Here is a 26933-nt window from a genome sequence, read left to right on the forward strand (position 1 = left end):
GTTATCTGGAGTTTACAGGCTCTATTGCGGCCTACAGGAAGACAATGCAGACAACAGCCCATACCAAATCCTCTTGAAGTCGGCCTTCCTAGATGGTATCCACGAATCCACCAGAGACTTCATCTGCAAACACCACGTTGGGTGGCGAACTGCAAACCTTGACACGCTCATCGAATATGCCTCCCATGCCGAGGAAATCCAGAAGAAAAAGGAGGAGCGAAACACATCAACCACTTTGGCTGCCGTGATGGAAGGCCTTTCCACAGCGGCCTCCGCCCCCATCTACTATCAAGGTCAAGGGGACAGAGGACGAGGACGAAAGCGCGGCAGATATTCTGGCGCCAGGGGACAAGGTCGAGGACGGTTTTCTAATAGAGATGACAACTGCTACAAATGTGGCAAATTAGGACACTTTGCCAGAAATTGCCGTCAAACATTCAGGAAGACCACACCAGAGGAAGACTATACCGGTAACATGTGACTAGTAAGTTACCAGCCACAGGGCGAAGAACAACCTGAGCAGAGGCCGCTCAGCAATAGCGAAGATGAAGAAGAAGTAACATTAGAATCGCCACTGGTCGTTCTAGATTTATCTGTTTTGTTTGGAATGGCCTCTTCAGTGGACCCACCAATGAGAACACTACAATTAGGCCCAAAGAAAACAACAAAACAATTTATAGTTGACTCTGGAGCAGAAAGTTCAGTAATCAAGGCCCTACCTGCAGGGACCAAACTGTCAAATAAAGCTGTCATGGTGATAGGAGTAGGAGGAAAGGCAGCGCAACGGTTTTATACCAAACCCCTCACAATAGAAGATGAAGATGGAAGTTTATATCGAGGCAAGAGGTTAGTCGTAGTTCCAGAATGTCCATCCAACCTTTTGGGAAGAGACTTAATCAAAACTCTCCAGCTCGTTCTCACTGTAGAAGGAGAAAAAATGACAGTGATGAAACGAGGACAGGAAGTCAAACAAATGATGATCTTGGAAGGAAAAGGAGGCCCTTTCACCTTCTACAGCTTGGACCTAATAACCACAGGACCACAATCGAGTACTGAAGACCTCCAAGAAATGCCCAATAAACTACTCCAAGGGAAAGACAAAGAAACAGGAATGAGAAAAAAAAATACAGGCTTTTCAAATAAAACAACCTAATTTAAATTGGCCAACTTGTAAAATGGAAAAGAAAATTCTAAATTATGCACAAAAAGCATGAACGTGTTGAGCAAAAGGAAGGAAAAGGAAGAAAAAAGGAGAAAGCAGAAAGTCCTGTTTTAAACATTACTTTTTCAGGACCAGTCGTGGTAGCGACGGAGGATCACGTGACGTAAAAAAAAAAAAAAACAAACATATAAAAGTGTGTGTAGAAGAAGTTCTCCATCAACGTGCATTTTACTTATTAGGCCGTGATACGCTGACACAATTGGACCTTAATATCAGAGTCAATAAGCAAGGGCGAATTCAAACAGACATCAAAACTTTAAAAGGGCGCATTATTAGTGATAAGCAAAAATAAAAAAACATTACCAGAGCCTTAAAGCCAATAACAGAGAAGTAAATGATGTTTTTATAGAAGTGTGTAATTCTTTTTGTAGCATTAATTGCAAATTACTCAGAAATCACACGACCATTGCTGGACATCGTTTATGACCAGGCAATGACATTTGCGGAAGAGAAAAATTGTTTGAACACTTAAGGCTGACAAAGCTTTTGAACTTGTCAAGCATGAACTCATTGATTACGATGTGTTAGCACTACCAACTTGATATTTAACTGCTAAATTGAGTAATGGAAATTCCCATGTCTCAACGGGGGGGATTGATATCCATCGTACAGCTAGGACAACAAACCTTTTTAAAAAATTTTGTAGGTCATGTGTAGTGTGTAGTAAACATAATGTTCAAGGGAACATGAGACCAAAAAGGAGCATCTTAACGCACTACCAAATTACTATGAGCATTGAGCAAACAGTGACTGCAAAAAAAATGGCTTCATGGACTTGTGTTGCTGCAGAAACACAGGAAAGTGAATCCATTTGCATATTAGTCACAATAATTGGATCCCGTGGTGAGAGCCACGTCAGAGTGTGTTCAAGCAGTCTTGACTGCTGCTTCAGGAATTAAAAAATTATATTCTTGTCCACCACATTCACATTGCACGGCGACCTAATTGTCACAGGGACACATTACACTGATAAGGTGCGGTGCGTTTCAGCCCAGCGTCACTTTTTCCCGCACCACTAAAAGGCGCCACACGACTGTGGAAGCCGCTCCAAATTATCACCAAACCGCGACTTGACCTTATGGACATTTTTTCTTTTTTTTAAGGACATTTTTCTCCCGACTGGAGGAACATTTTTTGTTTTGGGGATTGCAAATGGAAATTTTGTTTCAAGGGATGCTAAATTCTGTATGTTCAAGACAAGCAGCATGATGTTTTGCACTGATTCAGGCGTGTAAGACACAAAAACCAGGTGCACATTCCAGACTGTTAAGAAAGAAATGAGGTGCACATTCCGGACTGGTGAGGAGTAGAAGCGTTTGAGAAGCAAGGTCACAAAACAGATCATTTGTAAGAGAGAAATTGTTAGAATGGGCAGGAAGAGCCTAGGCGGGTGTGAGATAGTCAAAATTTGGGGTTTCCCATCTTGTATGGGTTGTATTTACAATGTGAACTGACAGTCAAGATAAAATGTTCGTGTATTCTGTCGACTTTGGGCGAACGGGTGCTTTAAAAATCACAAAGGATAAAAGAAAAGTTGTGCATAAAAGCACGTCTAAATAGTTATGTAAAAAAGCAAAACTTACTTCATAAAATGACCCAAATACAATTGGAAACTGCCTCGCTGACAATGCAGCGAAGGCTGCAGCCCAAGGCATGACCTCAAAGTCGGCACTGCATTACTATAAGGGAAAATGAACACATAAACACACACACCCACCCCCACACACACCCACGCACACACACACGCAGCAAATCAACTTGACAATTTGATGTCACGCCAGGAAAAATACACCACTAATTGAATGCACACATTGGGGGAACAAAGGTGCAAACAAAAATCCTATATGGCCACCCCTATAGATTCCCAGATCTTGACTCATCAGAACCACCAGCGACTGGCACATCGGTCCCAGTCCACATGAAAAACATGTTTGACCGAAAAAGATGCAAAAGACACAATTACTGGTCAGTGTGTTCTGATCCACAGAGAAACCACGTCCGTGTGGGAGACCAACTCTTCTTCAAGGCGTTGAAACAACTTCGTTGGGACAAGTGAATGCTGAGATGGCCCTCGCCAGATGATGGCAGTGACCCCAACGGCAGCAAAGGTCGCGTGGCGTGGCGACTGGATCCACCAGTCGCAGTGCAAGCTGAAAGGCCTAGCAACGCGAATCCCTCGAACAGGAGCTCACCTGAGTCACAATCTCGGACCACACGCACATCAGAACCACACAACCAGCCACAGATACAAATGTTGAAGCCACAGAAAAAAAAGATTAGATATTGTTTGGACATTAATGACGTACATAAAGAAATTTCAGCCTTGATTGGAGAACATTACTGCATTTAAAATTTTAGTAAAATGAAACAATTATTGATGTTATGACCACTATGAAAAATTTGAAAGACACAATTTATCGGGATAATCATAGTTTTCATTTTGTTATGTGTCGTTTGTTCATGTTGCATTGTTCCTATGACAAAGACTATGGTTAATCGTATGTTTGTTGCCCAAACGTACCATTCCAATCAAATTGATGTTGAGAATGATGAACTCGAACTGGACACTGAAACCTAAAAAACACATGGACCCTTTTTGCCCCTGCCCAAACATGTGCACACATACACCACACACGAAGATCCGGGAAGCGAGGACGGCTGTCCCATCCTACCACGAGGCAAGGGCCTCCACCAAGTCTCCCCAGGGACAAGCTCTGCGTGGAGACAGTTTTGTTATTTTTCACTAGGCACATTGAAAAGTATTTTTATATGTTTTGTTCCCTGATGGTCATCAAATGATGAAGATCTCGTTCCACGCCGGAAGGGAGGAGGGGAATTTTGTCCCTACTGAGGGTTTTCACCCCTCCACTGATAATCACACTGTTGTATGATTTCATTATGATGATCTGTCTTAAAGCCGTAAGCCCATGATTTAAACCCACAAACGGGGGGAAATGTAAGATGCGCTGAGGAGAGGTAATCAGTTTGTGTATTCATAATCATGTTTTTATACACTCATTAATGTTTAATACACACACATAGACACTTACTTGTTATTTTAACACACACACACACTGTATCCTGAAGATGTGTGTCAGGTTCGCCAATTTGACATATAGGGTTCATAGCTGAAAGAAGAGAGGCACTCAGCTCAAGTGGAGACAGAGAGGTTAATAATGTTTACTTGGCAACTTCATCTCCCTTCTGTTCCTCGATGTTTTTCACACATTCCCTTTTATAACATCGAGGAATCAGATTACACTCAAGGGTGGTACAGTTCGTCTTCTCAAAAGCTGGTTTAGTCCGGTTTATCATGAGCGTGCCGTCGTGGGTCACAGCTGACTTTGACGTCAACATCTTCTATCAGGACCCAGCACGATGCTGTTTGCGTCAGACTTTGGTGCCAACTTCTTCTATCAGGGCTCATTACGATGTTGTGTTACGGCCCTGAGCTAGGGCCCACCTACAAGGCCACGCCCTTGTTGTATTGCAGTAACTCTTCCACCCTTTTGTTTGTAAAGTCAATGGACTTGTGCCTCAGCGCTGGACTGCTTTCCCGCTCGTTCCCTGTTGGTGGACTGCTTTCCTGCTCGTTACTCATGGAACTCCCAACCAACGAGCTCCACCTGGGCAGCTGGGACCAATAAAAGGACCTCGGTTCTGCTTCTCAGGGCGGCTGGGACTTTAGAGTTCAGTTTGCCTCGCTTGCGCTTGTTGTGTCTCTTGTTTGGACTTTTGTGAATTTTGGAGACACTTGCTTTTGTTATTCATACACATTTGTCAACTTGGGTTAATACCTGTTGGTTGAGATCATTTGTTTAAACCCTACCTCTCTTCTTTACTAAAAATAAATTGTAAACTCTCTCCACACCATTTAACAGCTCGGTTTATGTTACTTCCCTCCTTCCCTAGCAGAGCCGGTCGTCACAGTTGTTTACTTCATCCTCACTTCTGAAGAAGTGCCGCCGCCCTGCCAATTGCAGACACCTCCCTGCAGTAAAGGTTTCCTCCTGTATCTCCACTCAAACTGTAAACACTCAAGCATAGTCCACTCCACTAATTTGCAACATGTCATGCGCACCATAAATTGAAATAAAGCTGTGTCATGGCAAATGTATAATAACCTCTAAATATTATTCGAACAATGTGTTTAGTTAAAGTAACCTTTACACCGTGAGTTGTGATTTCCTGCCTGTTGGAGTCTTCTGGTGATTAGTTTAGACTAAACAGACTCTAATTGTATTTTAATTTCTTGTCTCCTGGTGATTCTTGAGTCAAGCTAATAAAATCAGAGCAGAGCAGGGAGGAAGAGAGAGGAAGGAGTCAGGCGGAGCTGCCTGCTCGCTTCTGCTTTGTCCCACTCTTTCCCCCACCGGCCGGTGAAAATGAACGCCATGTCTGGTTCCTCCTGGCCTCTCAGCCATGTTTTTATTTCGGCCGTTACCTTTAGTAAGTTATTTCAGTAAGCTCTCCCAAAAGGCGTCAGGGCATTTAAACCTGACAAAAAGACAACTGAAAAGCATAATGTTCACAAATGTTGTTCCAGGCAAAAGCAATTTTATTTATAATGTTTGATGTAAACACAAAAAAACTCATCATCACTCAGACACAATGGTTCTTCTGGCACTGATCACATTGGCTTAGTGTCATTAAAAGAGCTTTGCAAAATTTAATTTATATTTTATTCAAAATCACATTTACATCTTACCACAAAAAGTCAGTTCCTTCAGTTTTTTGTTTTATTTTTTTTAAGCTTCAAGGATCGCTGCTATTCTCACCAGCACAATTGTGTCTCTCAGCACTATGTTTAGTGGAGAATTTTTTAGCACAAATGCTGCAACTGAATGGCTTGTCTCCACTGTGTGTTCTTGTGTGGCTTCGTAAATGCGACTTTTGAGAGAAACTCTTGGCACAAACTGAGCAGGAAAAAGGGTTTTCACCAGTGTGTGCTCTTGAGTGCGCTGTTAATTGTGACTTTCGAGAGAAACTTTTTCCGCAAATTGAGCAGGAAAAAGGTTTTTCACCACTGTGTGTTATTGTGTAGCTTGTTAAATTTGCCTTTAGAGAGAAACTCTTGCCACAAACTGAGCAGGAAAAAGGGTTTTCTCCAGTGTGTGTTCTTGCGTGACTTGTTAAATTTGACTTAAAAAAGAAGCTTTTGCCACAAACTGAGCAGGAAAAAGGTTTTTCACCACTGTGTGTTCTTCTATGTTTTGTTAAAGTTGACTTTTCAAAGAAGCTTCTGCCACAAACTGAGCAGGAAAAAGGTTTTTCACCACTGTGTGTTCTTGCGTGACTTGTTAAATTTGACTTAAAAAAGAAGCTTTTGCCACAAACCGAGCAAGCAAAAGGTTTTTCACCACTGTGTGTTCTGGAGTGCCTTACTAAAGTAGACTTTCGAGAGAAACTTTTTCCGCAAACTGAGCAGGAAAAGGGTTTTTCTCCAGTGTGTGTTCTTGTGTGTTCTGTTAAACGCGCCTTATGAGAGAGACTCATGCCACAAACTGAGCAGGAAAAAGGGTTTTCTCCAGTGTGTGTTCTTGTGTGCCTTTTTAAATTTGACTTTTTAACGAATTTCATGCCACAAACTGAGCAGGAAAAAGGGTTTTCTCCAGCGTGTGTTCTTGTGTGCCTTGTCAAACTTGACTTTACAGAAAAGCTTTTGCCACAAACTGAGCAGGAAAAAAGTTTTTCACCACTGTGTGTTCTTGTGTGTCTTGTTAAACTTGACTTTTGAGAGAAACACTTGCCACAAAATGAGCAAGAAAAAGGTTTTTCTCCAGTGTGTGTTCTTATGTGGCTTGTTAAATGCGACTTTTGAGAGCAACTCATGCCACAAACTGAGCAGGAAAAAGGTTTATCTCCACGATGTGTTCTTATGTGCAGTTTTAAAGAGAATTTTGAAGTTAATGATTTCCCACAGTGAGAACATAGCCATCTGTCAGTGTGACATGCCCTTTCACGTTTGGCTTGCCCATCATCATCATCGTCATGAGCATCTGATAATGTGTCCTCATTATGTGCTTGTGATGGCGCCCAGTGGTCGCCGTCACCTTCTGTTGTCACGTGATGACTTGAACTGCTGCTTGTAGGCTCCGCCCCTCTGTTGTCCTCACTCTCATCCTTGTTTTCATCTTCAGTCTTTATAGGGACAACGTTCACTGGTGACTTGTTGATCTCCTCCTCCTCCTTTTTGATGTGAGTCAAGTCTGGCTCCTCTTTCACAGAACAGAGATCATTTTCACTGACGTCTGCAGGACACAAAGACAAACACACATTTTGTTTGGTCAAGTCAAACCTTGTGCGTCGACTTTGTCTGATATTGTTTCTACCGTGCTACCTTGACTTGTGCCTGCCGCATACGGAGCAATGCGTGCGACCCCGATTTGGACCGGACCATGGGGGCATTTCACAAAATTACGGCCAACGATGTAAACCTCCCTTTCCTAGCAGCACAACAGTGATAAACGAGCATTTAAAAAGGAAGCACGTTGTGGCCGATGCCCTATTTCATTCCTGACATAGTCACAGACGTTTCTGGAAGCGAGCTGAAGTTAGCACACACAAGCTATTGTGTAACATATTGATGCAGACCACTGGGGGCCATCGCAACATAATGTCATTGATAGAATAGAAATCCTTCAAGTGAAATATGTTTACAAGTATGTCTTTTTGCATTTAGAGATAGAACTAAATGTTCCTGGGCTTGTTGGTAGAAAAGGGGGTTGGGACGTTCTCCCTTTTTAAGCCCATCGTAAGCCAAAGATGCAGATGCATTCCTTGCAGTATGCGCTTGTTCACTGATGAGATCCGAGTAACCCTGGATGGATGCATTAAATGTATTTTAAATGTTTGGCTGGGGTGAAACTACGCACATGAAGACAGAACAGTGCAGATCCACCGGAGGTTCATTGACTCTCACCCGACCGACCAAGACAGAACAAAGTTCTTCAATAAATAAGACCAATACGTACTTGATTTTTTAAAAAACGTAATAATTTGTGTTTTATTCACAAACATTGATCAACCTCCATTGATCTTATTGCCGCAGTGTGCACAGTTTTTAGAGTCAGGTCGAATCATTCCATAAGGAATTGCTTGAACAAGATATGTCAGAAGTTATTGTAAAAAACGAGACAAGCCTTCATAAATGAATCACCCAGCCAAGATTGTCTTTGTCACTTGCGAGGAGCAGTCCGCCAAAGAGAAAAGCTTTCCCGCTCCTGTGCGGCGTGAAGCACAGCAAAGAAATTTGTATATGCCAACTCATAAAGAATGGAAAAACATGAACACTGACTTTATCACACCCGTCCACACTCTTCCTGTTGTTCGAACGGTTTCAGCTTACAAGACATGTTTGGGTCACACTTCTGTTAAATGCGAGCTAAACGGTTTCCTGTCAAACACGGTTAAAGACGTGCATCTGTTTTTGTGGCTTCCTGCTAAACTGCCAGCATAGACACAACTCTGTTACCACTGAACTCACGTTTTCCTGTTTAAGAGGTCCATGTTTTTGTGACCTTTTATTAACCTGTAAGCATATTTTTGAAACATGATGACATGACAAACTTAATTTCTTTAACAACATATAAAAACTGGAAAATGTGAAATGTTAAATAATCAGTTCAAATTTTAAACTAGGAAAAAAACACGGAGTTTACCCCCCACTATTGGTTATTCTTTGGCATATATTTTCTGCACTGATTTCATTTTGCATAAACAAATGTTCAGCAAACCGACAAGTAAAAGGCAATATTTAAAAATAAAACGGCAATAACCTTGAACGATTTCCCCAAACAACTTAATGTTGTGATGCATATTTTTAACGATAGAAAGTTGTTCTTTACAAAGCAAATGAGAGTAAAACGTGTACAAACCTGCTTTGTGTGGCACAACACGAGGCTGCTTGCAACCTTCGCCCAGCAGTTGAAGATGTTGCTCGTTCTCTTCTTTTATTCCACAAAGTTCCTCTTTGTACTTGGGTGTCGTTCTTTCACACATTTTCAAACGTCAATCTCAACAAATCCACACTTGATCTCTGCTTGGCGATGAGTCATGTGCCTCTTTTCGTTAGCAGCTAGCTAGCTAACAAGCAGCTAAGCTAACAAGCTAAGCTAACTACACCGAAGAGCATCAACCCGCGAAGATTAGGTTTTCGGGACACAAAGACTTAATGAATTATGTCGTAGTCCTTTAGAGTAGCACTGGACATCATGTGAGAAAATTACAGTCAGTTCCACACTAAATCAGAAGAATTTAGCGGTGAGTGTTTTTGTTCCGGTGTGGACGGGTCGGTGGATGTGGTCGAGGTCCTTCGGAAGCTGCGCGCTTGTTTATGACGTTTTCCTATAAGCGCGTATTTTTCAAATATATTTATAATATGTATATTTCTTTGCCTCTGTGTTTTGTTTTTACCCCTGGCTGTTATATTTTAATATATATTTTATATAACATTTTAATCGGTTAACAAAATAACTAAATAAACGCCACATTCGCGAGTCAGCTCCGACGTCACTTCCGCCTAAGCCCCGAGAAGCCGCCGCTGCTCCAGCAGTGGGACGTTTACGTTTCTCCTACCGAACTTGCAACAATGCTGTGGTTCACTCGGGCTGCAAGATTGTATGAATATAATGTCTGCATTTACTAGCAGTGCTTCTCAATTATTTCACACCCGCCCCTACCAAGAAGAAAAAGATTCGCGCCCCACCACCACCAATTTTTTTCTGTCTTTGTAGATTGATATTAGATTGTCAATAAAATATTATAGTGAGGATCTCGAAACTCAGTACTCTGTTGTGCAAATATTGATGAGATGACAAATATTTGTCATGTTATTGTTGGAGTTGGGTCACCGTGGAAATGAGAAGTTAGTAAATCAACCTTTAAAAGCCAAACTTACTCCAATGCGTGTTCGTTTTGTGTGTCAAATAAAGACTCAACAACTGATTAGAGTTCCGATATTTAGTTTCTTCAGTTTCTGGAGTTCAGGAAATAGTACAAAGACAGATATCTGGGCGTCTTTTTCTTAATCTCACGAGAAAACTGCACTCGGGCGAGCACAGTCGAAAAATGCGCGCCATCTTTCAGCCCAGCTTCAGTTTTTAGGAGTTTTATATGTCAAAGGTAATGTAGGTTGAATCGGTTGTCCTCGCTCCCTCCCACGGCACGGGTTCACGTCCAAGGGAAGGTCCTCCCCAGGTTAGTCATCGTCTGGATAGTTGATTCCCGTCTGGTCCCCAAGACTGGCACGCCAAGGCTGGCCTTCTCCGGCGGGCAGTCCCTCCGTCTCTCTCTCCGCTGGCATTCTTCTGTAATCTTGTCGGTGTGTGCGCGTGTATGTGCAAGTGTATGTATATGTCTGTGTGTGTGTATGCATATGTGCATGTGCTCCGATCTCCAATTGTTCTGTCTTTCGGAATGTGTTTTTCTTTTGATAGCGTCTGTGTGAGTCCTCCAGTGCCCAATTTGGTATATTTCCCTCTACAGCCCATGTGGAGAATGTGCTTCGTCGTATTTGTCCATGAAGTGCTGTGAATGTGAGGGCAGCTCATGGAAATGCTATGTGTGCAAATCTATTCTCACTACTGAGAATTTCACTAAAGTTCACACATTTCAACTAAGTACTCTAAATTTAGCAAAAGAGAATAATATAATAAATGAGTAAACATCAGGCCTACAATCCCAGTCATTCTTGTGACCCGTGCTTCTAGTTTCATTGGATAAATATTCAGTAAATATGCACCTGCTAATTTTAATTATCGACATTCTGTCCCGCATGTGTTTAAAATAATGCCAGTAATCGTAATAGAATCCTTCAATCGAGGCCGAAAAAATATCTTACCATGAAAATGAAAACGCAACCCCACTTGTCAATCCCACTTAAAGTTATATTAGACATCAAAAAGTAACATATTAACTAGTGCCGTCCCGCGATTAAATTTCTTAACTAAATAATCGCAACACTACCATAATTAATTGAACTCAATCACCTTTTTCAAGTTGTTTGTGAAGCTTGTAGCAGTCACTTGAATAATATATTGTAATTAACATGTACTTAACATAACATCCCCTTCATGAGCTGCCACCTTATCGTGGTGGAGGGGTTTGCGTGTCCCAATGATCCTAGGAGCTAAGTTGTCGGGGGCTTTTTTTTTGCCCCTGGTAGGGTAACTCATGGCAAACAGGTCCTAGGTGAGGGTCCAGACAAAGCATGGCTCACAAGAACCCCATGATGACCACAATATATGGACCACGATTTCCCTTGCCCGGACACGGGTCACCGGGGCCCCCCCTCTGGAGCCAGCCTGGAGGTGGGGCTCGTTGGCAAACGCCTGGTGGCCGGGCCTGCACCCATGGGGCTCGGCCGGGCTCAGCCCGAAGAGGCAACGTGGGTCCCCCCCTCACATGGGCTCACCACCTGTGGGAGGATCCAAAGGGGTTCGGTGCAATGCAAGTCGGGCAGCCGCAAGAGGCAGGGACCTTGGCGCTCTGATCCACGGCTACAGAAACTAGCTCTTGGGAGATGGAATGTCACCTCTCTGGCGGGGAAGGAGCCTGAGCTGGTGTGCGAGGCAGAGAAATTCCGACTAGATATAGTCGGGCTCACCTCCACACACAGCTTAGGCTCTGGTACCAGTCCTCTTGAGAGGGGTTGGACACTCTTCCACTCTGGAGTTGCCCAAGGTGAGAGACGCCGAGCAGGTGTGGGCATACTTATTGCCCCCCGGCTCGGCGCCTGTACACTGGGGTTCACCCCGGTGGACGAGAGGGTAGCCTCCCTCCGCCTTAAGGTGGGGGGACGGGTGCTGACTGTTGTTTGTGCTTATGCACCAAACAGCAGTTCAGAGTACCCACCCTTTTTGGAGTCTTTGGAGGGTGTGCTGGAGAGCGTTCCCCCTGGAGACTCCCTCGTTCTGCTGGGGCACTTCAATGCTCACGTGGGTAACGACAGTGAGACCTGGAAGGGCGTGATTGGAAGGAATGGCCCCCCCCAATCTGAACCCAAGCGGTGTTCTGTTACTAGACTTCTGTGCTCGTCATGGATTGTCGATAACGAATACCATGTTCAAGCATAAGGGTGTCCATATGTGCACTTGGCACCAGGACACCCTAGGCCGCAGTTCGATGATCGACTTTGTAGTCGTGTCAACGGATTTGCGGCCGCATGTTTTGGACACTCGGGTGAAGAGAGGGGCGGAGCTGTCAACTGATCACCACCTGGTGGTGAGTTGGCTCCGAGGTTGGGGTACGATGCCGGTCCGACCCGGCAGACCCAAGGGTATTGTGAGGGTCTCCTGGGAAGGCTTGGCAGAATCCCCTGTCAGAAAGAGTTTCAACTCCCACCAGAACTTTGACAACGTACCGGCGGAGGCGGGGGACATTGAGTCTGAGTGGACCATGTTTCGTGCCTCCATTGTTGAGGCAGCCGATGGAAGCTGTGGACATAAGGTGGTCAGTGCCTGTCATGGCGGCAACCCCCGAACGCGCTGGTGGACACCGGCGGGAAGGGATGCTGTCAGGCTGAAGAAAGAGTCCTATCGGGCCTTTCTGGCCTGTGGACTCCGGAGGCAGCTGACAGGTACCGATTGGCCAAGCGAAATACAGCTTCGGTGGTTGCCGAAGCAAAAACTCGGGCGTGGGAGGAGTTCGGTGAGGCCATGGAAAACGACTTCCAGACGGCTTCGAAGAAATTCTGGTCCACCATCCGTCGTCTCAGGAGAGGGAAGCAGTGCACCATCAACACTATTTATAGTGGAGATGGGGTGCTGCTGACCTCGACTCGGGACGTTGTGAGTCGGTGGGGAGAATACTTCGAAGACCTCCTCAATTGTACCGACATGCCTTCCATTGCGGAAGCAGAGCCTGAGGACTCCGTGGTGGACTCATCTATCTCAGGGGCTGAAGTAACCGAGGTGGTTAACAAGCTCCTCTGTGGAAAGGCCCCGGGGGTGGATGAGATCCGCCCGGAGTTTCTTAGGGCTCTGGATGTTGTGGGGCTGTCATGGTTGACACGCCTCTACAACATTGCATGGACATCGCGGACAGTGCCTCTGGATTGGCAGACCGGGGTGGTGGTCCCCTTTTTTAAGAAGGGGGACCGGAGGGTGTGTTCCAATTATAGAGGAATCACACTTCTCAGCCTCCCTGGTAAGGTCTACTCAGGGGAGAGGAGGGTCTGTCGGGAGGTTGAATCTCAGATCCAAGAGGAGCAGTGCGGTTTTCGTCCTGGCCGTGGAACAGTGGACCAGCTCTACACTCTCTACACGGTCCTTGAGGGTTCATGGGAGTGCGCCCAGCCAGTCTACATGTGTTTTGTGGACTTGGAGAAGGCGTTCAACCGTGTCCCACGGGGAGTTCTGTGGAGCGTGCTTCGGGAGTACGGGGTACCGAGCCCCTTGATATGGGCAGTTGGGTCCTTGTACCACCGATGTCAGAGTTTGGTCCGCATTGCCGGCAGTAAGTCGGATTCGTTTCCAGTGAGGGTTGGACTCCGCCAAGGCTGCCCTTTGTCACAGATTCGGTTCATAACTTTTATGGACAGAATTTCTAGGCGCAGTCGAGGCGATGAGGGGATTCGGTTTGGTGACCTCAGTATTTCATCTCTGCTTTTTGCAGAATATGTGATACTGTTGGCTTCGTCAAGGCGTGATCTCCGACTTTCATTGGAGCGGTTCGCAGCTGAGAGTGAAGCGGTTGGGATGAAGATCAGCGCCTCTAAATCTGAGACCATGGTTCTCAGTCGGAAAAGGGTGGAATGCCCTCTCCAGGTTGGGGAGGAGATCCTGCCCCAAGTGGAGGAGTTTAAGTATCTTGGGGTCTTGTTTACGAGTGGGGCGAGGATGGAGCGGGAAATTGACAGGCGGATCGGTGCAGCCTCCGCTGTGATGCGGACGCTGTATCGGTCTGTCGTGGTGAAGAGGGAGCTGAGCCAAAAGGCGAAGCTCTCAATTTACCGGTCGATCTACGTTCCTACCCTCACCTATGGTCACGAGCTGTGGGTCGCGACCGAAAGAACAAGATCTCGGGTACAAGCGGCCGAAAAGAGTTTCCTCCGCAGGGTGTCTGGGCTCTCCCTTAGAGATAGGGTGAGAAGCTCGGCCATCCGGGAGGGACTCAGTGTCGAGCCGCTGCTCCTCCACGTAGAGAGGAGCCAGATGAGGTGGCTCGGGCATCTGTTTAAGATGCCTCCTGGACGCCTCCCTGGTGAGGTGTTCCAGGCATGTCCCACTGGCAGGAGGCCCAGAGGACGACCCAAGACACGCTGGAGAGACTACGTCTCCCGGCTGGCCTGGGAACGCCTGGGCATCCCTCCGGCAGAGCTGGAAGATGTGGCTGGGGAGCGGGAAGTCTGGGCTTCCCTGCTGAAGCTGCTGCCCCCGCGACCCGACCCCGGGTATATAGAGATATAGATCCGTTGGCACACCATTATGATGAAAATATGTTTTTTTTAACTTGAAAAAGACAAGTCATTGGTGTAGGTGGGGGAAGGGCATAGTCCTTGTGAGGACCACTCTGAGTTTCACACACATGTAGAGGCCTGATTGAGGCACAGAAAGCTGCTGCCCAGTTACATTGTAGCTACTACACGGCCACCATTTTGTTCATGTTGTACGACTACCTGAACTTGCTCAGTTTACTTATTTTCTAATGTTTTGTTTTGTTATGATCAGTAATATAGTTACAATACTCCATACAGGTTCAAATGTACCCCCCCCATGTATTTTTTTCCATGCAAGTTAAAGTGGAGTAAAACAACTGTTCAACAATTGTTGTCTTATGTATTCCAAAGCTAATTATGCATTAGGGCCCAGAGAGAAAAGAAATGTCTCAAACACAGCAAGCGAAGTGGCTGAGTAACATCTCGCAGAACTCTATGGCCACAAGCTAGCTAGCAGAGGAGTCGGTTAACATCCTAAGGCAAACCCTGATTGGTGATATTCATGGAAGCGAATAATAAATTGTTTGCTGCTGTAATTGGGAATGGAATAATGCCCGAGTTGAATAAGCTATTTGACGTAGCATTCATTCGTCTGTCTTTCCCTGACATAAGCCACAGGACCAAGAGGTGTGTTACCAGCTCAACAAGTCAAATGCTGCTGTCAAGTTGTATTGTATTGTGTTGGTCAAATGTATGTTATGGTCTCCTTCATCTTCTTCTTCTTTGTCTTCTTCTTCTCCATCTCCTTCTTCTCCGTCTTCATCTTCGACTTCCATATCCTTCTTCTTCGTCTCCTTCTCCTTCTTTTCCGTCTCCTTATTTGTCTCCTTCCTCTTTGTGCCCTTCTTCATATTGTTCTCCTTCTTCTCCATCTCATTCTCCTTCTTAGTCTCCTCCATCCCATTCTTCTTCTTCTTCGTCTCGTTCTTCTTCATCTCCTTCTTTGTCCCCTTCTCCGTCTTCTTCTTTGTCTCCTTCTTCTTCGTCTCCTTCTCCATCTACTACTTCTTCTTTGTCTCCTTCTCCATCTCCTTCTCCTTTGACTCCTTCTTCTTTGTCTCCTTTTTCTTCTTCGGTTTCTCCATCCCTTTCTTCATATCCTTCTTCTTTGCCCTCTTCTTCTTCGTAGCCTTCATCTTCATCGCCTTCTGCTGTCTCCTTTTTGTCTTTGTTTCCTTCTTTGTCTTCATCTTTTTTTCTTCATCTGCTCCTTCTTCATTTCCATCTCCTTCTACTTCTTTGAATCCTTCTTCGTCTCCTTCTTTCTTCTTCTTCGACTATCAATTATCTTGCAAGTAGTTGGAAGGCTCCAGGGAGCGACGGCATCCTGGCAGAGGTTTTGAAAGTTGTGAACCTTTTACTGTTCAAATGCCTGCATGAGCTGCAGCTCCTTGGGACATGTGAAACGCAAACATCATCATCATGTACAAAAACAAGGCCGACAAAGGCGATTGCAACAATTACTGTGGGATCTCTCCTCAGCGTTGTGGGAAAGGTCTTCGCACAAGTCGCCCTTGCCTCCCGCATCTACCCAGAGTCACAGTGTGGTCTACAGTAGACATGGTATTCTCGCTGCGCCAACTACGGGAAAAATTACAGGCGCAGCAGATGGCATTCGACTTTGTTCAAGCTTCTCCAGAAGATTGGCTGCAGTGTTCACCTGCTCATTGTCGTCACCTCATTCCATGACGACACGCACAGCACAGTGTGCTTCAACCGTGCCATCGCCACGGCCTTTCTTGTCTGTGGTGCGAAGCAGGGCCAAGTCCTGGCCCCGACGCTCTTCAGCATCTTGATTTTGATGCTTTCAAGTACTGCAGTAAGGGGGATACATCCACACCTGGGCCGAAGCTCTTTATTATCGCCCATCTCTGGGCCAAGACAAAGGTGATAGATGTGCACATCCGTGTTTCTTTGAGGTTTATGCAGCCCTCACGTCGCACACGGAGTGCTTAGAAGTTTACCTGGTTCTCCGGGAATATGGAGTACTAGAAAGCTGAATAAGTATTGTTGGCAATGTTCCCTCTAATTTTTCATGTGTCTGAGCAGACGCACACGCTCCCTGAGCAACGGCGCATATGTGCAGGGCACATTCGCGACGTTCTGCTCCGATTGGCTGCGTAGCCGTACACGAACTGTACGGCATTATTGGCTGGACACATGTCACTCATTAAGTTACATTGCAAAATGGTACAAAATATATATGTGCTCCGGGAACTTGTGTGTCTGCTCAGACACATGAAAAATTAGAGGGAACATTGATTATATCAGTTCTAAAATTAAATATTAAGTAATGCGTTTCTGTTTTATTTTATTTTGTGCGCTGCATAGACGTTCTTGTGCGCTGAGTGTGTGCAAGCAGTGCGCGATTGCGCACGCGCGCAGCTTAGTGGGAACATTGATTGTTGGGTCACTGTATGACGCATATGTGGCAGTAAGTCACCATTTCTAGTGAGTGTTGGACTCCACCAATTCAGTCCTCTGTCAACAATCCTGTCCATAACCTGCATCAACAGATTGTATGGGACCAGTTGAGGCGATGAGGGTTCCTGGTTTGGTGACCTCAGCATTGAGTCTCTCCTTTTTGCGCATGATATAATAATAATAATAATAATAATATTCCCTTTATTAGTCCCACAATGGGGAAATTCGAGATTCGAACCCAGGCCTCCTGGGGAGACTGGGTCCTGAACGCGGCGCCTTAGACCACTCGGCCATCCTGGCAGCCATATGCTTCTGATGGTTTCATTAAGCTGCGGCGCATAGGGGCACCACACTAAAGGAGGCGCCTAAGCGATGGACGCAAAATAATTTTTGAATGGCCGTTTTATGTATTAAACAGCTGTTTGTTCACAGGCATGGTTTGACCTAATCACTAATAGTAATAGAGGCACGTCACTGACAGACGCCCCTCCGCTCCGTGACTGTCACTTGCAGCCCCCCCCTTCCCCCACCAGCGCAGCGCGCGCACACAGAGACACAGACAATCTGTTGCATCTTCCTTTGTTGTTTCAAGATTCTAATTCTGATTTGATCACATTAATTGACTTGATTGTTTTATCCAATCAACTAGGGGTGTAATAAAAACCCGATTTGGACCGGATATTCGGTTTTCATTTAAACGATGCGAGTACATCGGTGCACGGGCAAACAACCCGGTCTAAAAATAGCTTGTGCCGGTGTTCCGCCAAAATGTCCTACGCGTACGACTCGTCCTACAGGAGGCTGTTTTGACAGCCTGAATATGTCAAAATATCCTACCCATGCGAAAATTCCTACCAGAGGCAATTTTTCAGCCAAATACTACTGTGTGCTTTACGATCGTGTAATTTACATGCATATGGGTATAATTAAAACAATATATACACGTAGACGTAAATTGGTAGGATGTCCTAACACTTTATCTGCATATATATGTTTACAAACATCTTTTACTGGCGATATCAATTGTGGCATACGCGTGAGTAATGTAATGTGCTCAACACACGTCAGTGTATTTTGAGGCTATGGAAATAAAGTAAAATATATAAATATAAATAAAGTAAAGTAAAAAACAAGACTCAATGAAAATAAATATATTAAGTACTCCCCACTTTTAATCAAACAAACGACAGGTAGGACAAAAAAACTCTACGAAATCACGATCGGCATTGTGCAGTTGTGTACTAGGCATTGGTAGGACGTCTCGATGGGTAGGAAGGATTTTCAGAACACCGGTTAAAATGTGATAAATCGAATTAATGTTAATGATACAACTGCAGAAAACGGTCTTAAAATACAACCAAGACGTCCCAGTAACGATCGATTAAATACAATGGAAATTAAAAATTACTTGGATGAATGAGAATATTCATTAACTTCCTTCTGAGAACTGCGTATCCCTCTTTCAAAGTCACGCGAGACTTGTCGATGTGACGTCAGAAAGCGCGTCAAGTTTGCGATTGAATGAGCGGGGTAATAGCAGATTCGGAGATTCACAACGCTAAAGTAAATTTAAAATCCAAAGTATGGAAGAAATTAGGATTTCATAAAAAGAATGGAGTTCTGGATAAAAGTGTCGCCATAGGCAAAGACTGTATATGGATACGTCTACGCACTCATTTGGTGATGAGGCATGGATTTGAGCAATCGAGCCTCGCTCACACTAATACACAGACAGAAAAAGATGCAAACCTACAGGATTTCTTCTGACCAAAGCTCGCCTACAACTCAGTTCGAGAAAAGGTAATAACAGCCTCATTAACGTCTTTAATTTTTAAAGATTTATGACTATACTCTGTCGTGGAAAATAACGGATTTCGGGACATGATAGAAACATTCGAGCCGCGTTATGCCATATCGAGTCGACAGCATTTCACTAACAAGTGCGTGCAACAGTTGTACAACCAAGTTGAGGATGAAGTCAAACAACAGCTTGTTGTGCCTTGATCTAAGTCGTCACACATCTATTGTTGAATTGCATAGAATTAATGTGAATAATTTGGGGCTTGGCGATCTGTTACATGTTAATAAATGCGACAAAATAATTCAAATATACTTTTTCCTAGTCTGTGATTATATTCTTTAAAAGGAAATTTAATGTTTACAGTACTGACAAGTTATTGCACGTTTTAAAGTGTCTACGTCGAAACAAACTCATTGTATCATAATCAATAACTGAGCTGTGAAATATGAAATGAATTAGAGCTGCAACTAAACAATGGATTATTGTGTTGAAATGTTTTAATTTCCATACCTTGTCCAAATTATGATTCAGTTACTGGTTTGTGCTGTAAAATCTAAAAAAATGCAAAAAAACCCCAAAAAAACAATAGGTTGCAGGCATTTGGTACACTCTGAACTGGTCAACAGCCAATTGCACTTGATCATGCTTTCCAAAGTAAAAGTAAATGTACTAATTCCAAGAATTTGGATCATTTTAAATTAAGATATTTGGGCTATTAATCATATCAAATTGATTGTCAATTAATTTGATAATGGAAAGTTGTTTATTGATCAAATAATCGTGCCATCTCTACACTGATTCAAACCCAATCGAATTGTAATTATACAGAATCAAACCGAATTGAAACTTAAAAACTGAACCGTCCTTGAATCGAATCGCAACCCATGTATCGCAATGCGTATCGAATCGTCTTTAAATGAGAGATTTACACCCCAACAATCAACTATTGTAATCAAAATCCATTAAATATTTTGGAGTAATAATTAGTTTTACTAATTATATATATATATATATTTATATATATATATAAATATATATATATATATATATAAATATATATATATATATATATATGGATATATATAAATATATATATATATATATATATGGATATATATATATATATATATATATATATATATATATATATGGATATATATATATATATATATATATGTATATATATATATATATATATATATATATGTATATATATATATATATAGATATATATATATATGTATATATATGTATATATATGTATATATATATATAAAACTAAATATACAGTTTTAGTTATTGTTTGTAATTTTTTCCCCCATATTTAGTGATAATATAAATAATATAAAACTGATTTTATTTTAAGATCTAAATTACATTTACTGTTTCAGTGGGAGGGCACTTTAATATTTCACACACACTTGTTATTATATAAATTCACCAGAGGGGCGCACTTGAATAATTTGCACACACTTGTATTTACATAAGTTCACCAGGGGGGCGCACTTCTTGGAACTGATACACACCAATTTGTAAAAAACCCTCCTTCTCAAGACCACACTTTTTTTTACCAGATTTCACCACCAGGCATGCTAGTGAGCCATCCTCTATCAGTTGCATTGGTTTTCCTTATTAGGACCACCATTTCGGTCCTAAGTTGTCCATTGGTCCTAATACAGAAGGTGTTTTTACTGGTCGAGGTCTCAAGAAGGATAGTAATACAAGCACACACACACAGTAAATCAACTTGACAAGTTGATCTCAGGCCAGGGAAAAAGGCACCACTAATTGAACATGCACATTGGGTGGACAATGATGCAAACATTGAGTGAGACACGAGCAGACGTCATGCCTCAACAGGGAGGAAGTATGATATGGAATTGTTCCCACATACAGACTTTTCAACAAAACAATTTTTTTTGGACACTGTTATTTGTTTGGGTTGCAATATTGTTTGACTATGATTGATATGTTTTCAAAATGGATCAAGCTGTTTCCAACAACACATGCTGATGCTAAAAACGATTGGGAAAAGTGTTGTGTAATCAAATTATCCTGACATTTGGAATTTCAAGAAGTGATTTGAAGTGAAAATGATGCATTTTGTGAATGATGTTGTAACAAGTGGGACAGTTGTTAAAAATGGACTCAAAGCGTCACTGTGCATACAGTCTGCAGGACTTGTGGAACGCACTAATGAAAAAAAAAAAAAAAAAAAAAAAAAAAAGGAGACAATGGCCAGACTGTGTTTCAATCACAGCAATGAGGACAATGCCAGCCGAAGGAAGGACACTATCCCCTATAGACTCTCAGGTTCATCAGAACCACCAACAAAAAACATGTTTGACCGAAATAGATGCAAAAGACGCAAATACTGGTCAAGTGTTTTTCTGATTCACAGAGAATTCACGTCCGTGTGGAAGACCAACTCTTCTTCAAGGTGTTGAAACGACTCCGTTGGGGGGAAGTGAATGCTGAGATGGCCCTCGCCAGATGATGGCGGTGACCCCGACGCAGCAAAGGTCGCGGGGCGTGGCAGCTGGATCCACCAGTTGCAGTACAAGCTTCACCGGTTTCCAGCTAAAGGCCTAGCAACGCGAATCCCTCCCCGAGTCACAATCTCGGACTACACGCACATCAGAACCACACCACCAGCCACAGATACGAATGTTGAAGCCACAGAATAAAAAGATTAGATATGGTTTGGAAATTAATGACGTACATAAAGAAATTTGAACCTTGATTGAAGAACATAATTGCATTTAAAGTTTTAAAAATGAAACAATTATTGATGTTATGACCACGATGAATTATTTGAAAGACACAATATATATCGGGATAATTATGGTTTTCATTTTTTGTTATGTGTAGTCTGTTTTTGTTGCATTATTTTTATGACAAAAATGATGATTAATTGCATGTTCGTTGCCCAAAAGTAACATTACAATCTGATTGATGTTGAGTATGACAAACTCGAACTGGACAATGACGAACTCGAACTGGACACTGAAACGTAAAATGAATATGGACTTGTCGCCCAAGCCCCACACGCGAAGATCCGGGAGGTAAAGACGGCTGTCTCCTCCTACAGCGAGGCAAGGGGCCTGCATCGAGTCCCCCAGAGACAAGCTCTGCGTGGAGACAGTTTTGTTATTTTTCACTAGGCACATTGAAATGTATTTTTATATGTTTTATTCCCTGATGACTCATCTTAAAGCCGTATGGACATGATTTAAATCCGACAAACAGGGGGGAAATGTGAGAGTATGTAAATAGTTTGTGTATTTTTAATCATGTTTTTTATACACTATTTGTATCAATGATAATTACACACACACACTCACAGACACGCACATCATTGCTTCAGCACACATGCGCACACCCACACGCTTGTATAAGTTTCACTTTCCATAAGTTTCGTTTTTCTTTGAATAAGTCCAGAGGGATGGGCGAAGAAGTCAGTGAGAGTGCGGGAGAGTGAACTGGCAAGACGTCTACTTCACTTCCTGGCTTCTCCTCCCATCGCGATGGAGAAAAGACAAAACCTTCCCTGGTTATTCCTCTGGTTCTCTGCATTTAATTCAGTCTAATGAAGGCGTCAGGACCTTTTAAACCTGACAATAAATAAGACCAATACGTACTTGATTTTTAAAAAAAAAAACGTAATCCCTTGTGTTTTATCCACTAAAATTCATCAACCGCCATTGATCTTTTTGCCGCAGTGTGCACAGTTTTTGTCAAAAACGAGACAAGCCTTCATAAATGAATCCCCCAGCCAAGATTGTCTTTGTCACTTGCGATGAGCAGTCCGCCAAAGAGAAAAGCTTACGCGCTCCTGTGCAGCGTTTTATTGAAGCAGAGCAAAGCATTTTAAATATGCAAACTCATAAAGAATGGAAAAACATGAACACTTTATCACACCCGTCAAGTTGGCAACTCCTGACATACCAAAACCTTGAAGAGAAACTGAGACGATTTGCGTTTCTCTTTCTGGTTCTTTTTATGGTTCAACTTCTAGTTCAGTTTTTCACCTTTTCACACAACGTAATGAAGGCCAGTTGAGCAAGTGGAACAAGTGATTTTATTGATGATTGTGGAAGGCACCGATATCATCAGCACCGTTTCTTCTCGCACCTTTTCCATTAGGTACGATTTAAAAGACAACTGAAAAGCATAACGTTAACAAATGTTGTTCCAGGCAAAGGCAATTAATTTCATTTAAATGTTTGATGTAAACACCAAAACAAATCATCGTCACTCAGACACAATGGTTCTTCTGGCACTGATCACATTGGCTTTGTGTCAATAAAAGAGCTTTGCAAAATTCAATACATCATATTTTATTCAAAATCACATTTACATCTTACCACAAAGAGTCAGTTCCTTCAGTTTTTTGTTTTATTTTTTTTAAGCTTCAAGGATCGCTGCTTTTCTCACCAGCACAATCGTGTCTCTTAGCACTCCGTTTAGTGGAGAATTTTTTAGCACAAACGCTGCAACTGAATGGCTTGTCTCCACTGTGTGTTCTTGTGTGGCTTCGTAAATTAGACTTTTGAGAGAAACTCTTGCCACAAACTGAGCAGGAAAAAGGTTTTTCACCACTGTGTGTTCTTGTGTGTTGTGTTAAATTTCCCTTTTCAGAGAATCGTTTGCCACAAACTGAGCAGGAAAAAGGTTTTTCTCCAGTGTGTGTTCTTGTGTGATCTGTTAAAATTGACTTTACATTAAAGCTTTTGCCACAAACTGAGCAGGAAAAGGGTTTTTCGCCACTGTGTGTTCTTGCGTGGATTGTTAAATCAGACTTTTGATAGAAGCTTTTGCCACAAACTGAGCAAGAAAACGTTTTTTCTCCACTGTGCATTCTTGTGTGGATTGTTAAATCAAACTTTCGAGAGAACCTCTTGCCACAAATTGAGCAAGAAAAAGGTTTTTCTCCACTGTGCATTCTTGTGTGCCTTACTAAATGAGACTTTCGAGAGAAGCTTTTGCCACAAACCGAGCAGGAAAAAGGTTTTTCTCCAGTGTGTGTTCTTGTGTGTTCTGTTAAATGTCCCTTTTGGGAGAAGCATTTTCCACAAACTGAGCAAGAAAAAGGTTTTTCACCACTGTGTGTTTTTCTGTGCCCTTTTAAAGACAGCTTTGAAGTGAATGAGTCAGTGTGACGTGCCCTTTCACCTTTGGCTTGGCCATCATCATCATCATCATCATCGTCATGAGCGTGTGATAATGTGTCCTCATTATGTGCTTGTGATTGTCCCCGGTGGTCTTCATCATCTTCTGTTGTCACGTGATGACTTGAGCTGCTGCTTGTAGGCTCCGCCCCTCTCTTGTCCTCACTCTCATCCTTGTTTTCATCTTCAGTCTTAAAAGGGAGAACGTTCACTGGTGACTTGTTGATCTCCTCCTCCTCCTCCTTTTTTATGTGAGTCAGGTCTGGCTCCTCTTTCACGGAACGGAGATCGTTTTCACTGACGTCTGCAGGACACAAAAAGACAAATTTGGTTTGGTCAAGTCAAAGTTCAGGCGGCGACTTTGTCTTATTTTCTACCGTGCTACCTTGACTTGTGCCTGCTGCACACGGACCAATGCGTGCGACCCCGATTTGGACCGGACCATGGGGGCATTTCACAAAATTACGTCCGACGATGTAAACCTCCCTTTAGCAGCACAACAACAGTGATAAACGAGCAATTAAAACGGAAGCACGTTGCGGCCGATGCCCTATTTCATTCCTGACATGGTCACAGACGTTTCTGGAAGCGAGCTGAAGTTAGCACACACAGGCTATTGTGTGCGTCTGATGGAACACCTGTTGTGGGACCCTAACTTATTAATGGGGGCCACTGGGGGCCATCGCAACATAATTACATCGATAAAATAGGAATCGTTCAAGTGAAATATGTTTACAAGTATTTCTTTTTGCATTAAGAGATAGAACTAAATGTTCCGGGGCTTGTTGGTGGAAAAGGGCATTGTGACGGTCTCCCTTTTTAAGCCCATAGTAAGCCAAAGATGCAGATGCATTCCTCGCAGCATGCGCTTGTTCACCGATGAGATCCGTGCAACCTTGGATGGATGCATTAAATGTATTTTAAATGTTTGGATGAAGTGAAACTATGCACACGTGCACAAAACAGTGCAGGGCCACCTGAGATTCATTGACCGAGCCAGTACAAAGTTGATAAATAAGACCAATACGTACTTGATTTTTTTTTTTTTTAAACGTAATCCCTTGTGTTTCATCCACTAAAATTCATCAACCGCCATTGATCTTTTTGCCGCAGTGTGCACAGTTTTTAGAGTCAGTTTGAATCATTCCAGAAGGAATTGCTTGAACAAGATATGTCAGAGTGTTCGTCAAAAACGAGACAAGCCTTCATAAATGAATCACCCAGCCAAGATTGTCTTTGTCACTTGCGAGGGGCAGTCCGCCAAAGAGAAAAGCTTACGCGCTCCTGTGCAGCGTTTTATTGAAGCACAGCAAAGCAATTTGAATATGCAAACTCATAAAGAATGGAAAAACATGAACACTTTGACTTTATCACACTCGTCCACACGCTTCCTGTTGTTCGAACGGTTTCAGCTTACAAGACATGTTTGTGTCACACTTCTGTTCAATGCGAGCTAAACGGTTTCCAGTTAAACACGGTTCGTGCATCTGTTTTTGTGGCTTCCTGCTACAGAATTGGTGATGGAAAGAACCTCTCTGACACAGCCATTTTGTTTTGAAAAAAGATTTTATTCTCGTCACATGCTGATGTCAAAAAAAGTCTCCCCAAAAAGAAAAAAGGGAAAGGTGTCCCCTCTCTCCGGCCTTCCCTTCTTTTAGGGAATGGCCACACCGGACATGAATATTGAAGGATTGTATTACGATTGCTGGCATTATTTTAAACACTTACGGGACAGAAGGTCAATTATTTAATTTAGCAGGTTCATATTTACTGAATATGTTTGACATTGATTAAACAAAAAGCGTTTTTCAAATGAAAGTAGAAGTACAGTGCATAGATAAGATTGACTGGGATTGTAGTCATGGTGTTTACTGATTCATTATATTATTCTCATTTGCTAAATTTCTATTACTTGGTTTAAATGTAAGACCTCAAACTTGCACACATAGTATTTTCACGACCCACACTCTCATTCAGAACAAACAGATTCAGTCTGCTCAGGTCAAACTGATGACAAACCAGATAGCACTTCGTGGACAAATACAACTAAACACATTCTCCACATAGGCCATAGAAGATACAAACATATCAAGTTGGGCCGGGGAGGACGTCACAGGGACGCGATCAGGAACACCAAAAATACATAATTTGATCTGTGAAAACATACACCACACAATCTGCACACTGACGAGATTACAGGGGAATGTGAGCAGGAGAGACGGAGAGACTGCCTGAGAAGGTCAGCCTTGGACCTGGAACGTGGACCGGGCCGGGGGAAGGAGAAAGGACGACCGATTCAACCTACATGACCCTTGACATAAAAAACCTCCTATAAAATGTGAGGCTGGGCTGAGATCAGCGCGACATTTTTTCGATTGTACTCGTCTGAGTACAGTTTCTCATGAGATTAAGAAAAAGCCACCCAGATATCTGTCTTTGTACTATTTCCTGAACTCCAAAAATCGAAGAAACTAAAATATCGCAACTATAATCAGCTGTTGTTGAGTCTTTATTTGGCCCTTTTCTTCTTGAGTACAAAAAAATAAGTCGCATTGGAGTAAGTTTGGCTTTCAAGATTCATTTCCTAAATGTTTCTCATTTTCTCGGTGGCTAAACTCCAACAGTGGATATAAAAATACACTACATCTGTCAGCCTAGTTTAAAAACCACAATATGTAAAATGTTAAATTAACAGTTCAAAATTTATACTGGGAAAAACATGGAGTTCACCCCCCACTATTGGTTATTCTTTGGCATTTATTGTCTGCACTGATTTTATTTGGCATAAACAAATGTTCAGCAAACTGGCAAGTAAAAGGCAATATTTAAAAATAAAATGGCAATAACCTCGAACGCATTTCCCCAAACAACTTAATG

The 26933-nt window shown here is 42.9% G+C and overlaps 3 protein-coding genes across 4 annotated transcripts in view; all 3 read right to left on the reverse strand.

Moving 5' to 3' along the window:
• The window catches only part of LOC148342241 (uncharacterized), a 230223-nt gene that overhangs the window by 202825 nt on the left and 465 nt on the right, over positions 1 to 26933 (reverse strand). The window contains exon 2 of one of the 2 annotated variants that reach the window (XR_015842005.1): positions 24152 to 24360. The exons of the other annotated variant lie outside the window; for it this stretch is intronic. The gene's annotated coding sequence lies outside the window, so the exon portion shown is untranslated. Of the gene's footprint in view, positions 1 to 24151; positions 24361 to 26933 lie in introns of those variants that run through there. 2 annotated transcript variants of the gene reach the window in all.
• On the reverse strand, positions 89 to 12603 carry LOC148342256 (uncharacterized). Its single transcript, XM_088285534.1, has 4 exons — positions 12472 to 12603; positions 6352 to 6952; positions 6082 to 6183; positions 89 to 123 (listed from the first exon to the last, which is right to left on the reverse strand). Exons 1-4 carry the CDS (start codon positions 12601 to 12603, stop codon positions 89 to 91), a joined length of 870 nt encoding a protein of 289 aa, XP_088141660.1.
• LOC148342257 (uncharacterized) lies at positions 16188 to 26112 on the reverse strand. Its single transcript, XM_088285546.1, has 5 exons — positions 26076 to 26112; positions 23378 to 24162; positions 16716 to 16812; positions 16338 to 16474; positions 16188 to 16241 (listed from the first exon to the last, which is right to left on the reverse strand). The coding sequence occupies exons 1-5, from the start codon at positions 26110 to 26112 to the stop codon at positions 16188 to 16190; spliced, it is 1110 nt and encodes a 369-aa protein (XP_088141672.1).

The sequence above is a fragment of the Idiotropiscis lumnitzeri genome, chromosome 2 (genome assembly GCF_059441095.1).
Source record: "Idiotropiscis lumnitzeri isolate Australia: NSW breed Sydney's pygmy pipehorse chromosome 2, RoL_Ilum_1.0, whole genome shotgun sequence".
NCBI lineage: Eukaryota > Metazoa > Chordata > Actinopteri > Syngnathiformes > Syngnathidae > Idiotropiscis > Idiotropiscis lumnitzeri.

What these genes read in the sequence shown, in the direction of transcription:
- LOC148342256 (XM_088285534.1), bottom strand. Translation starts at nt 12,603, where the DNA reads ATGTCCCCCGCCTCCGCCGGTACGTTGTCAAAGTTCTGGTGGGAGTTG. An exon ending in TGCCGGGTCGGACCGGCATC is followed by an intron (nt 6,953 to 12,471) that starts GTACCCCAACCT and finishes TTCTCTCAAAAG; the next exon opens with TCAAGTTTAACAAGACACAC. An exon ending in TTTTAAGTCAAATTTAACAA is followed by an intron (nt 6,184 to 6,351) that starts GTCACGCAAGAA and finishes CACAATTAACAG; the next exon opens with CGCACTCAAGAGCACACACT.
- LOC148342257 (XM_088285546.1), bottom strand. Translation starts at nt 26,112, where the DNA reads ATGTGTTTAGTTGTATTTGTCCACGAAGTGCTATCTG. An exon ending in TGTCCACGAAGTGCTATCTG is followed by an intron (nt 24,163 to 26,075) that starts GTTTGTCATCAG and finishes ACGTGACAACAG; the next exon opens with AAGATGATGAAGACCACCGG. An exon ending in ACAAGCCATTCAGTTGCAGC is followed by an intron (nt 16,813 to 23,377) that starts GTTTGTGCTAAA and finishes ACATGTGTCCAG; the next exon opens with CCAATAATGCCGTACAGTTC.